General features: G+C 47.7%; 1 protein-coding gene across 1 annotated transcript; it reads right to left on the minus strand.

Annotated features, from left to right (window-relative positions):
* Positions 1-3,155: 3,155 nt before the first annotated feature.
* LOC123186025 (uncharacterized) lies at positions 3,156-4,022 on the minus strand. Its single transcript, XM_044597823.1, has one exon. The coding sequence runs from the start codon at positions 3,870-3,872 to the stop codon at positions 3,336-3,338; it is 537 nt and encodes a 178-aa protein (XP_044453758.1). The 5' UTR covers positions 3,873-4,022; the 3' UTR covers positions 3,156-3,335.
* Between the last annotated feature and the right edge of the window lie 10,569 nt (positions 4,023-14,591).

Here is a 14,591-nt window from a genome sequence, read left to right on the forward strand (position 1 = left end):
TTGCTTGAGCGACGGATTTAATTAAGACTTCTTTACCTCCTACAGAAAGTGCCTTTTCCATCCATCCCTGGACCTGTTTCTCAAGTAGATAAGGTTTCTCCTTAACGAGGAGCAAATTGGCCGCCCCATTCAGGAGAGTCTAACTTGAATAGTTTTTATTGGTTTTCATGTCGGGGGTTTTCATGAAACAAAATGTTTGCTTTTTCTCAAAAAACGACTGTTTTTTACAGATCTAAATAACTATAAAATATTTATGTAAAATAAGAAAGTATATTAGAAAAAACGTTTAGTAGTGTGTGTTTAAAAAATAAGTCTGTATTAGAAAATGTACACCGTACATTAAAAAAAGTTCACTGTATATGAAAAAAGTTCTATTAGTATTACACAATGGTCACAGTATTCTAAAAACTTCACAGAATATTAAATAAAATTTCAAAAAAGAAATTGCAAAAAACTTAAATAAATTGCAAAAAAGAAAAAACAAGAAGAAATCGAATCCAGAAAATAAAAACAGAAACAATAATAAAAAAGAAATAAAGAAACCCATAAAGAAAATAAAAATAAAATATAAAACCGATAAAAACTGAAACACAAGGACCACTATAAAAACAAAAGAAAATGAAGCAGATAACATAAGCGCGCAGCGAAGCCCCGAACCGGGCCAGCCTGCCCTCGCACCGGAGCAACCACTATCTGACGCCCACCAGCGCCAACTAAGATTTGCCCTTTTCTTCAACTGCCTCTGTTTCAAAATAATTGAATTTTCCGGATTTGTGCTAAGCCAAACTTGTTTAAGTTTGCCTAAGTCTGTCGAAAAACATACTAACTTAAAGAACACCAAATTAGTATTAGGAGATTCTTTATGAAATACATCTTCGTACTATGTGTATTTGGTTTGTACTGTAGATCTTAGCACGTCTTTTGTTTAGTTGATCAAACTTAAGCTAGTTTAACTTAGGAGAACTAGAACTTCAATTATTTTTAAATGAAGGGAGCCGTGGCTTATCTTCCTCTTTTTTCTATGAAATTTTTTCACCATCAACAATATTTAAGCATCAAATCCACGAAACTAAACCCCCGCAATTGATTACAAAAGTCACGATGATATTACTAAGCAACTTCTTTATCAAACAGTTTTGCTTTGTTTTCAAGGCACAATGAGTTCTTGATCAGATTCCTTGGCCTTAGTACAAGAAAACTACTATGATATTGAACCTCATACACTTATTTGAATTAGTTTTTTCCGCAAAAGAGAATTGATTTTTTAAATAGGTTAACTACTTCATCGGAATCTATTTTATTTTTATTTTAGAAAAAAAAGGATTGATGTGTGAAGAAAGCTTTGGGAAACAGAAAGAAACTTTAGAAAATACTAAATTGAAATAAAAAATTTATTTTCGCCTTGGAAATAGCAGAGCCATGGAGTGATCAAGTCTGAGTCAAACTTTGAAATAATTATAGCCATATGATCAATATTTTTCTCATTTTGCAACTGCACAAATCTTTAAGTCGCATCGAGCGGTTCTGAGTTCTCGGTTCGGTTCTGACATAGAAATAGTCTTATTCATAGTTATGAGTGAAGTGGGATCAGCCACTTTTAAGCATGGTTTATACAAACGCATGACAGTGAAAAACAATGGACATCTTAAAACTCTTTCGATGGCGAGATTTGCCGTGCACTGCTCTGTTGGTTGGACATCATGGACCTGGTATGATGTTCAGAACCAGCATGCATTGTAAGGTAATTGGAGTCAACCTGAGTTGAACCGACCAAAGTAGAGATTGTCCGTTCATGGCCTTCTCATGTATCTCTCTGCTTTTCTTTTCCCTACAGGGCAGAAGCGCGATAATCTCGGTTTCGTGAGGTAAAATTCGATTTTGCGGTGTTTTCCTCTTATTATTCTGCAAGATGATTTTGACTTCGCGGTTTGGACACGAAGAAAAGATTATCCACTAATATGACAAGTATTTTCGGACGGAGAAAGTAGTTTTGGTACGTGGAAGATCCGTAGCAATCTTATATTGTGCGGGAAACTTGCATCAACTGCACCATGCCATCATTGTCTCATTTTCTGGACTCTTCCATGATTGGCACATACCTGTAGGGCCACTAGCATGTTTATGTCAAAACCAGGGCCGCTCAGATCGGATAGCACGACACGGTGCTCTCCAATATGGCTGTTTAAGAGCAATGAATATTTGTCCAAAAAAAAGAGCAATGAATGTCACGGCGTGTGGTGTAGGAAGAAACGCAAACTTTGTTCTATGGCGTTCCTACTGTACGCGCGCCAGCTTAGACAGGGGACGCATTCAGTGATGCAGATGCAGAGCCCATCCGAGCGTCCCTGGGCCCTGGCATAGGAGGACATGCACGCGCACGCACAGATCGCTCGACCCATGCAGCAGGCTTGCTTGTTTTCACACGCTGATCGACGCTCTGGAATGTACATGCGTGTGGGGTGCCTGGCCGCCTGCTCACGACGTGGTACGGGCGAGCATCAGCATGCGTGCGCTGCGCACGAGTGGTCACCATGAACGCATGCAGGCCGGACGTCACCACGGAGTACTTTCGCTGCATGCCAGCACGTCTGGCCCAGCCTCGTGCAGTCCGTCCGTCCGTGCGCGCGCGCACACACACACGGAAGCGGTCGAAACAGAGCGTATCGACGCCACCGCCAGCAGATATCAGATCACCGGCCGGCCATGTCCACCCGTCCCAGCAGACCACGTCGGCACGCCCGGGGCGCGACACGCGACGGCATGGCGCGCATGTCGGCATCCAACGGGACAACGGCTTCGCGCGGCGGACGTGCACAAGACAGAGAGAGCTTCGCGAGACGTCTCCATCGGCACGCACGCACATTCGGCTAGCGCCATCGGTCCTTCCCAAGCGGAAAATGACGAGGCGGTGGCGTGCGCGCCGTGCTCTGCCGCCATGGTGATGGCGCGGACGGAACGGCGGCATGCAGAAACCCGCGCAAACAGCCAAAACTGTTGGCAAAGGACGGCCCAGAGACGCTGCCGCGGCGACGCCGGCTACAGGACGCATTCTCCTCGAAACCTCGCACAGATCAGTTAAGAAATCGATCGCCATTGCTGAACCTGAGCCAGAATGAACTGTGGAACCCCATTTCCAAGGCTGGGGAAGAACGGGATTGGATCACCAGCTAACACATTCTATGCACAACTTTATTATGTATAATCACGGGCGAGGCCCGAAGGAAGGGGCCGGGACGACTCGGGGTTACAGGATCACCAACCAACGAGATCCATGGATCATCACAACAGTCACGGAAAGAAGACGACCTAGCCGCGCGCCGGCCGGCGATCTCACCTCACCTCACGCCCTCCCGGCGGTCGCCTCGGGCGCTGGCGCCGGCGGAAGCGCGCGACTTGCGGTGGCGCAGCGCCTTGATCGGGCCGGGCAGGAACCGCCCCCACCCGCCCGTTTTGGGCGCCAGCTTCTCCGCGGAGGCGGAGCTCGACCGCTCCAACTCCAATGCCGCCGCGTCCTCGGCGGCGTGGCGCTCCTCCTCGCTCTCCAGCTCCATGCCCTTGCCGGCCGCGGGCTTCCGGAACGAGGCCCAGCCCCAGACCCTGGACCGGCGCCTCTCGTCGGCGCTGCCGCCGCCGGCCACGGACCGCGAGCGCCCGATCCGGCGCTCCCGCTCGATGAGGCTGCAGACGCGGCCGACGGAGGCGGAGGAGGCCGAGGAGGACGGGGAGGAGGGGGAGGCGCAGGCGCAGGGGCGCGTCCGCGCGCAGTCGGGGCAGAGGCGGAGGAGGCGGTCGCAGAGGCAGTGCGGGCACACGCCGCCGCAGGGCACGGGCGGGTGCTTCCGGCAGCGCCAGTCGTCGCCGGCCATGCCCATGTGTGCGCCGTCCCTCCGTCCGTTCGGTTGCGAACCTGCGATGGATCCCGCTGGCGCTCGCGGTTTCGGAGGGAGAGGCGGGGAGCGAGTTGCGGCGTTCGTTGGTTGGCTTGGCTCTAGGGACGCGGGGAAGCAGAGGGTCCGTCTCTCATATAAGCGGGGCCAGGGCCGGCCCACGGACTTTCTCCGGTGAACGGCGTTTTGATGCGGTTCTTGGAGATCCAAGGGGCACCGCACCGGTTTTTGGCGTGTTTTCCATCTTGCCAACAACCATTGCAGGGCCCTTCAAAAAAAAAAAAAAAAACCATTGCAGGGGGGTATGATGATGCGCTGGATGCTACATGTGGCACGACAGAGTGAGGTCGGACATCTTGAGCTTAGATTGTCGCGGTATGTAAAATGGTGATGTGATGTATGGTTTCACGTCTTCACTCTTTCGGTCAGTCACCCGAGAGAGGGGCGCACCTGTAAATTGATCTCGATTCAAAAGAAATTGAGTTGGCTTATGCGGGAAACCGTATTGGAAATCATGATCCAGTTTACGTGGAAGGTTGGATTAAAATTTTAATGACCTTGAGGGGAAATACATCTCATCGAAGCAAGAAACACATAAAACGCAAAATATAAAGCACATGGTTACCACACAACACATAGATCAACCACCAAGGTAGATATATCAGTGGTTGAATGATGCAACACCAGTTATGTGATAAGCAAATAGAAGACAACCCTTACAGATGATCGATGTTGCCAAGGCAAACGCAATGCCCGGAGACGACATGGGGAAACTCAGAAGATTACAAGATGGAGCTCCAACGGCAGCTACGAGAAAACCGCCAACACGGAAAATCAAATCATGCCATCAACAAGTAGCTCACCAAAATTATCCTTGAGCCAACCAACACTCACCAAAACGGTGGCCTTGGCCGTGCCGTGTTTTTGGTGCGGTTGTCAACCATAAGGGAAGATGATGATGTGTTGGATGCTCCACGTGACACAACAGAGTGAGGTCATACATCTTGAGGTCAGATTGTCATCGTACATACAATGGCAATTAGATATATGGTTTCACATCTTCATCGTGCATGTAATGCATGGTTGCACAAAAATGGAGCCTTGGCTTAACAATGTTGAAGAAATTTAGTTATGTTTAACACGTAACGCATGACTAGGAAATGCACATCTCAAACATGTCATCTTGGGTTATCGGACCTTGACTTCATAGAACGACCCAAAACTAACTAAGGACTCATTAGGTAGGGCGGTATTGTGAAGGGTAATACTGACTAATCCTGAATATCCCGGAAAGTCCAAATGGATTGTTTGGCAGACCAACATTGGAGTGGTTGAACCCTGATAATCCCCACAAAAACCAGGTAAACATATGTGGTCCAATCCACTATCCCGACCTAGCATTTTTTTCGGGGTTGCGGGGACTGGGTGAAGGAATAAATTTCATCCAACCCCTTTGGGGATAAATATCCACTTATCCCCTCTTAAAGCATCTCTAGCAGATGCCCTCAACTTAATCCCTCAAACCTTCTCCCTATCTCAAAAAGTCCAAAAAGTTGAGGGGTGAAACTGTTCTTTGGCTAGCAGATCCCTTAAACTTAATCCCCTAAAGAAAATCAAACACACATTTTCGTTCACAAACTCATTTCAAACATTAATTCAAACTACTTAATTGCATAATTAGACAAAGCTTCCGCATTAGCACCGTACATAACATAATTAAATAGCTCATGCCTATTAAATTTTCATCGTACATATCATAATTTTGAACAGTCCAACCATCGATATTAAACATATGAAACTACATCAATATAGCTAGTCATTGCGCACACGAAAGAGGTCGATGTCGTCATTCGAGCCCAAGTCGGCTGAGGTGAACAGGGTGATCACCCACAGAGCGTGTGAGGGGGCGGCCTCGTTGTCATAGGCGGTGGATTGGCACGTCACCTCGTCGTCCTCCTGCTCGGACTCTGACTTGGTGAGGACCTTGGCGAGCTCATCCCACAATTGATCTCCTTCGACTTCATGGTGGCCACGCTCGTGCTCGACCTTGCGCTCATCGACCACTGACCCCCAAAAAACTTGGTTCACTCTAGGAGGTTCGGATCCTCTGCGATGAGCTTCACTATCGCCTCCTTTTCCAACCTCTCGGCATCCAGTTGCTCGTGCGCCTTCCGACTCTCGATCTCCTCACCACGGGAGACAATCTGAGCGACAGGAGGGCCAAGTGCGGGCGCGCCCGCGACGTTGGTCGAAAAATTGAGTGTGGCCTGCCTCCCAAAAAACGAACGGCAGTGGCATGGCACGCCCGCGTCGCCTCCTTCGTGGTGTCAAACATACCTAACCAATGGCGGCCAAGGTCACGATGGAGGATTTTTGTCATGAATTCGTCCCATGGCTCTGTCAGACGGCGCGGTACTTCAAGAATGGCACCATTGGAGCTACGAAGCTCGTGGAGTCGACTGCTCGAGAGGACGACGGTGGTGCCGTAGTCAAGGAAGGTTGCGTTGGGGGCGGTGGCCCAGGCTCCAGGAGGCGGTGTGGGGCGATTGGTCTTAGGGGTGCATGGATCTGTAGGCGTCGGTGCAGGGATGCGGGAGCCGACGAAAATTGATCGGCTGCGACCTCTACCTTTAGGATATCAGTAGCGGCGGGCCGAATCGGGCTTCGGAGATGGACGAATTAGGGTGGTAGCGGAGGAAATGGAAGTGGCGCTGGGTCGGCTAGGGTTTCGGGTTGGCCGCAAGGGTTTTATAATAGGTGGGAGGTGAGCAGCCTCCCTAATATTACTGAGAATTGCGTTGGTTGGACTAAATTTTGTGTAGAGCAAGGGGGATTTTAAGGAATAAAAGTCAACTTTTTAAGGCAGCTGCTAGCTAGGGTTTAATTCGTCAAAGCAAAAATGTTTTTTTCTCACATTTGACTTTTAACGGACGACATTGGCAACAGTGTCCAAACATGGCATGAGAGGGAGCCTTTGACAGACAAAGTCGCCTATATGAGAACGACCTAGAGAAAAAACTCAATCACATCATTCTGAAAAATAAATTCAAAGTTGTAAATACATTTTTTTCGAGCAAAAGAGAGGGGAGTGTCATTTTGGCTCTGGCGGATGAACTGTAAATTTGAAACATATAGTAAATAAAATTTAAAAAAATCTGAATTTTTGTGTAGATGTTCATGATAGAACAAACATGCTTGACAATTTTCATGCGAAACGGATTAGCAGAGTGCTTCATCTGTGAAAAACAAAATTAGGTGTACCAATTGAAGGTAACATTTGACGTTTGATATGTTTTTTTCTGCACAGATCAAAAGGCTTAAGCGTTCTTCCTAAAAATTTGCAGGTAGCATTTGAGTGTGACAATGAACATAGGTATTTTTTTCTTTTTTTTTGGAAATGGAGGTATACCCCCGGCCTCTGCATCATGATGATGCATGCGGCCCTTTTATTAAAAATCCAGAAAATATCATCATAAAGGTCTTACAGCTAGCAAACGGAGCAAAACATAGCATAAAAACTGAAAAATACAAGTGGACAAAGACAAGCGATACGGTGATAATAAGTACAAGCTCTCTAGACTCCTATCCTGTTATGCGAACGCCATCCGAATCGATTGAATATAACCCGAGTCACCATCTCCCATTGGTTGCACCCAGTAACCAAAGGCTCCCTGGAGTCCATAGGAGTGAGTAAGGACCACGTACGGATCCAAGCTGTAGCTCTGAAAATAACCTGCAAAAAATTTAAGTTGTGTTGTCTGTTAAAAATCATATCATTTCTGCAGTTCCATATTGCCCATAGTAACGCACATATTCCAATCCGAATACGAGTTGCCGTGATTTGTTCAACCCCAGCTAACCACGTCCCAAACAAAGACACAATATCTACTGGAGGACTGATATTAAAAGCTATATGAATCATTCTCCAAAGTAACTTGGCCAGTGGGCATTCAATGAATAAATGTTGTATTGTCTCATCCTGAGCACAAAAACAACACCGCGAGTTACCTACACATCGTCTCTTAAGTAAGCTGTCCTTTGTGAGTATTACTTGCTTGTGGACAAACCACATAAAAATTTTAATCCACAAAGTATTGGGAAACGTGGTAATTTCAAAAAAATTCCTACGCATATGCAAGATCATGGTGATGCATAGCAACGAGAGGGGAGAGTGTTGTCCATGTACCCTCGTAGATTGAAAGCGGAAGCGTTAGCACAACGCGGTTGATGTAGTCGTACGTCTTCACGATCCAACCGATCAAGTACCAAACGTACGACACCTCCGAGTTCAGCACACGTTCAGCCCGATGACGTCCCTCGAACTCCGATCCAGCCGAGTGTTGAGGGAGAGTTTCGTCAGCACGACGGCGTGGTGATGATGTTGATGTTCTACCGATGCAGGGCTTCGCCTAAGCACCGCTACAATAATATCGAGGTGAACTATGGTGGAGAGGGGCACCGCACACGGCTAAAAGATCAAATGATCAATTGTTGTATCTCTGGGGTGCCCCCTACCCCCGTATATAAAGGACCAAGGGGGGGTGCGGCCGGCCAGGGAGTAGGTGCGCCAGGAGGAGTCCTACTCCGACTCCACCCCTTTCCTAGTTGGATTAGGACTTGTGAGGGGGAAAGAGTGGAGGAGAAGAAGGAAGGGGGGGGGGGGCGCCGCCCCCCTCTCCTTGTCCTATTTGGACTGGGGGGAGGGGCGCGCGGCCCAGTCCTAGCCGCCTCTCCTCTCTTCCACCTAGGCCCACTAAGGCCCATTAAGTCCCCGGGGGGTTCCGGTAACCTCCCGGTACTCTGGTAAAATCCCAATTTCACCCGGAACACTTCTGATATCCAAACATAGGCTTCCAATATAACAATCTTCATGTATCGACCATTTCGATACTCCTCGTCATGTCCGTGATCACATCCGGGACTCTGGACAACCTTCGGTACATCAAAACATATAAACTCATAATATAAGTGTCATCGAAACGTTAAGGATGCGGACCCTACGGGTTCGAGAACTATGTAGACATGACCGAGACATGTCTCCAGTCAATAACCAACAGCGGAACCTGGATGCTCATATTGGCTCCCACATATTCTACGAAGATCTTTATCGGTCAAACCGCATAACAACATACGTTGTTCCCTTTGTCATCAGTATGTTACTTGCCCGAGATTCGATCGTCGGTATCTCAATACCTAGTTTCAATCTCGTTACCGACAAGTCTCTTTACTCGTTCTGTAATACATCATCCCGCAACTAACTCATTAGTTACAATGCTTGCAAGGCTTAAGTGATGTGCATTACCGAGAGGGCCCAGAGATACCTCTCCGACATTCGGAGTGATAAATCCTAATCTCGAAATACGCCAACCCAACAAGTACCTTTGGAGACACCTGTAGAGCACCTTTATAATCACCCAGTTACTTTGTGATGTTTGGTAGCACACAAAGTGTTCCTCCGGTAAACGGGAGTTGCATAATCTCATAGTCATAGGAACATGTATAAGTCATGAAGAAAGCAATAGCAGAATACTAAATGATCGTGTGCTAAGCTAACGGAATGGGTCATGTCAATCACATTATTCTCCTAATGATGTGACCCCGTTAATCAAATGACAACTCATGTCTATGGTTAGGAAACATAACCATCTTTGATCAACGAGCTAGTCAAGTAGAGGCATACTAGTGACAATCTGTTTGTCTATGTATTCACACATGTATTATGTTTACGGTTAATACAATTCTGGCATGAATAATAAACATTTATCATGACATAAGGAAATAAATAATAACTTTATTATTGCCTCTAGGGCATATTTCCTTCAGTCTCCCACTTGCACTAGAGTCAATAATCTAGTTCACATCGCCATGTGATTTAATACCAATAGTTGACATCACCATGTGATTAACACCCATAGTTCACATCGACATGTGGCCAACCCAAAGGGTTTACTAGAGTCAATAATCTAGTTCACATCGCTATGTGATTAACACCCAAAGAGTACTATGGTGTGTTCATGTTTTGCTTGTGAGAGAAGTTTAGTCAACGGGTCTGCCACATTCAGATCTGTAAGTATTTTACAAATTTCTATGTCAATAATGCTCTACACGGAGCTAGTTGAGCTAATTGTTCCCACTTTCAATATGTATCCAGATTGAGATTTAAAGTCATCTGGATCAGAGTCAAAATTTGCATCGACGTAACCCTTTACGACAAACCTTTTTGTCACCTCCATAATCGAGAAACATATCCTTATTCCACTAAGGATAATTTTGACCGCTGTCCAGTGATCTACTCCTAGATCACTATTGTACCCCTTGCCAAAAACAGTGTAGGGTATACAATAGATCTGGTACACAGCATGGCATATTTTATAGAACCTATGGCCAAGGCATAGGGAATGACTTTCATTCTCTTTCTATCTTCTGCCATGGTCGGGCTTTGAGTCTTACTCAGTTTCACACCTTGTAACACATGCAAGAACTCTTTCTTTGACTGTTCCATTTTGAACTACTTCAAAATTTTGTCAAGGTATGTACTCATTGAAAAACTTACCAAGCGTCTTGATCTATCTCTGTAGATCTTGATGCTCAATATGTAAGCAGCTTTACCGAGGTCTTTCTTTGAAAAACTCCTTTCAAACACTCCTTTATGCTTTGCAGAATAATTCTACATTATCTCTGTCGGTGTCAAAATCGGCGGATCTCGGGTAGGGGGTCCCGAACTGTGCGTCTAAGGCGGATGGTAACAGGAGGCAGGGGACACGATGTTTTACCCAGGTTCGGGCCCTCTTGATGGAGGTAAAACCCTACGTCCTGCTTGATTAATATTGATTATATGGGTAGTACAAGAGTAGATCTACTACGAGATCAGAGAGGCTAAACCCTAGAAGCTAGCCTATGGTATGATTGTATGTTATTGTTGTGTCCTACGGACTAAAACCCTCTGGTTTATATAGACACCGGAGAGGGTTAGGGTTACACAAGGTCGGTTACAAAGGAGGAGATATACATATCCGTATTTCCTAGCTTGCCTTCCACGCCAAGTAGAGTCCCATCCGGACATGAGACAAAGTCTTCAATCTTGTATCTTCATAGTCCAACAGTCCGGCCAAAGGATGTAGTCCGGCTGTCCGGAGACCCCCTAATCCAGGACTCCCTCAGTAGCCCCTGAAACAGGCTTTCAATGACGATGAGTCTGGCGCGCAGTATTGTCTTCGGCATTGCAAGGCGGGTTCCTCCTCCGAACACATCACAGAAGAATTTGAATACAAGGATAGTGTCCGACCCTGCAAAATAAGTTCCACATACCATCATAGAGAGAATAATATTTCCACAAATCTTAATCTGCTGACACGTTTTGGCAACATGACATCATGCCATGGCTCGGTGATTATTCGAACCGTTTTTCTTCAACCAGCTCCACACATAACGCGAGGCGGTTTCTTGACACATCTTGTCAAAGCAAAGATCGTGTTCCCCTAATTACGGGATTCTCATCAATACGGTCGTGGGTAACCCAACCATGTCTAGGACTCCTAGATTATAGGCAAGTCCCAAACAGCTACGGAGAGGACGTTTGATATTCACCCTCTTTATAAAGGGACAAGGCTTTTACTTTTTCCCTCCCGTGCTCAATCGAATCCTTCCCCCGCCTCGAGTTCTAACACCCAAAGCCCAGGTCAGGTGCTTCGGACCTTCAAGCATGTCCGGATCTAGCCTTCAAGGCTGGTGGATGCCCTCGTCCGTTACGGAAGAGGATATCAAGAAGTTGAGGGAGGCCAGATACCTGACCACCGAAATTTTGCATAGGCTGCCCACCCGAGGGCAGGTCGTCCCTACTCCCGAACCCGACGAGAGCGTCGTGTTCATCTCCCACTTCCTCCAAGGTCTAGGCCTCACTCTAGATCCCTTCGTTAGGGGTTTGATGTTCTACTACGGGCTAGATTTCCACGATCTAGCCCCGGACTCCTTTCTCCACATCTCGGCATTTATTGTCGTATGTGAGGCCTTCCTCCGCATTACCCCTCACTTTGGCCTGTGGCTCAAGACCTTTGACGCGAAGCCAAAGATGGTCGAAGGGTAGCATGTAGCGTGCGGAGGCGCATTAATAAGCAAGATCGCTGGAGCTCCATGGCCAAAGGGTTCCATTCCAAAGGTGGCCGGATTATGGCAACGGGAGTGGTTTTACATCACAGCTCCCAGAAGTGCCAAGTGGGCGGCTGCCCCTGCTTTCCGCTCGAGCCCTCCACCACAACTGATGTCATGGATTAGCAAAGGGCTGAGCTGGGGTCCAGCCAAGGACGTGCCTATACTGCAAAGCCGCATTCAAGATCTCTTCGAAGGAGATTTCAGTCTGGTTACGGTGGTGCAAGTCATGTTGGTTCGTCGAGTCTAGCCTTGCAAATGCCGGCCCCTCCGCATGTGGGAGTTCAACCCAGAAGGGCCTCGCACTATTTAGAAATTCCTCGGCCTGACGCACGAGGAGATGTACAAATCATTCTTCGGACCCCAAGTAGAGTGTCCGGATACTACCGAGGACGTGGGCCTGAGCAGCAACCGTACCGCCGACCAAGTAAGTAATCCTTTAGCCGAACACATCGTCTTTCATTTACCATGACGTCATTCTAAGAAATCGCTCTTTGACCAGGACTGGCTAACAAGGGCGAAGATGATTCGATGTTCGGCCCCCCTTCCTGAGGGTTTGGAGAATCCGGTACTGGAAAAGATGCTTGAGCTAGCACCTTGCCCGGAGCCCTCAAAGGAAGATAAAGGGGGGAATAATAAGGTCGAAAGCGGGCCCCCATCGCTACCAATTCCAACCAAGGGAATGAGCGCCTCCGTGAAGGAGGATAACCAAGGGGAAGAATCTGACCTTCTCTCGTTTTGGGGAAGGAAGAGGACTGCCTCTGAAGATCCGGAAACCAAGGCTTCCAAACGGGAGAAGAAGTCTCCACCAGAGGGTCCTTCCTTGGAGGGTGCTCTTGCCGCACAAAGTCCGCGCGAGGATCAGCCCTCCAACAAGCTGTAAGTAAAAAAGTACTTTAATAGTGGAGATATACTACCTTACCTCTGAGGAAAATAACCGAAGCGTTTATCTTGCAGTTCGGATCTTAGCCCTTCTCAGCAGAGCTCGTCTTCGGGGGATCTTCTTCCGGAGATGATGCAGAGCGAAACACCTCCCCCGGACTCCCCCGCTCAAGAAGCGGGAGACCTTGAAGTGTCGTCACGGAGGGCCTCTCCGGATCCGGTGAGGCCAGAAGATAATCCTATAGTCACCCGAAGTCCCCAGCGTCCGGCTCTTGAAGAGAGCAAACAAAAGAGTCCGGCACCGTCTGGTATGCGGTCGGACATACTGAGGGACCTGTTGGAGCGAGCGGCCATCTCAGAAGAACACCGTATGTTGATGGGTACAGTGATGGAAAGAATTTCGTCCGTCGAAAGCGGATTGCATGAAGCCTTTATGAGTCTACTGACGGGCTTTGAGGTACGTGAAATGATATACTTTTTTATAGTACCGCACATTTTTAGGTGTGCCCTGTGTAGATAGTAGCCCCTGAGACTCTGGTTGTCGTCGAGAATGGGGGCGAACAGCGGATCATAGTCCCAGGTAATAACCAAACCGCCTTTAGGTGAAGGTGGTGGAAGCTCCGGTGGCTAGTCGAACTAATGAGTTTGCCGAACTAAAGCGGCAACTGGATGCAGCAGATGCCGACATCGAGCTTGTTAACAAGCGGCTTGACGAGGCACAGGGTAATTATGTTTTCTGGTGAATGTCACATAGTAAGAGCAGCATGATGCCAGTATCTTTAATATGTTGTGACCGCAAATGGAGCTGCCACCGTGGAGACCCTTTGGGTGGAACTTGCCCGAGCCAAGGAACAAGCAAGAATTAGTAATGCGGCTGCTTTAAAGGCGACCGAAGAGTTAAGAGATGAAAAGGCTGCACATTGCGAGAGCAAAGATAAAATGTCCGAGATGGATGTAAAGTTAAGAGACACTGCCGACCGTTGCCAATTCCTTGAAGAAGAGAACCGAGCGAAGGCAACGGACCTCGAAAAGGCCACGATGGCGGCCAAAGACACCCGCTCTGCCATGAGGGCAAAGAAGGAAGAGTTGCGTGAAGCTGGTGATATTGTGTCTGGGAAGCCCTTTTTGCTACGGAGGAAGTTCGGAGATCCGCGGTATGCCCCTCTGGATCGGCTATGGAGTTCGGCAGACGCATATCTGGATTTGACGGCGAGTGCTGTCGATGTGGCCGAATACTTCCGAGATCAAACAGATCGTGAAGTGGACAAGCTATTCTGGTCGCAGTTTAACGTTCCAGAGCATCCGCTTCCACTAACTGATCGGCTTGCCGAATGGTCCGAACTCAATAGATTGTCCAGACTTGCCATGAGGTCCGTCGTAGATCATCTCTGGCCGGAAAAGCTGAAGCCGAACAACTATTTCAGCTTAGTGCAGCAGTTCTTGGTGTGGTGCCGCGCATCAATGCGATGAAGAGGTCGGCGTGCATAGAAGGCTCGCGGATGGCCCTTGCCCGTGTCAAAGCATACTGGGTGGAGATGGATGCTACCACTGTTGCGACGCAGGGTTCGGCCATAGGCCGAGTGGCTGCCGAGCACTATTTTGAAGAAGTTCTTGAGGGTGCTCGTTTGATAGAGGCCCAGTGCTCGAAGAGTATTATGTTTGAGTGACATGTATTCC

The sequence above is a fragment of the Triticum aestivum genome, chromosome 2A (assembly GCF_018294505.1).
Source record: "Triticum aestivum cultivar Chinese Spring chromosome 2A, IWGSC CS RefSeq v2.1, whole genome shotgun sequence".
Classification (NCBI taxonomy): Eukaryota; Viridiplantae; Streptophyta; class Magnoliopsida; order Poales; family Poaceae; genus Triticum; species Triticum aestivum.

Excerpts from the sequence above, each read along its gene's own strand:
- LOC123186025 (XM_044597823.1), bottom strand. The coding sequence starts at position 3,872 with ATGGGCATGGCCGGCGACGACTGGCGCTGCCGGAAGCACCCGCCCGTG.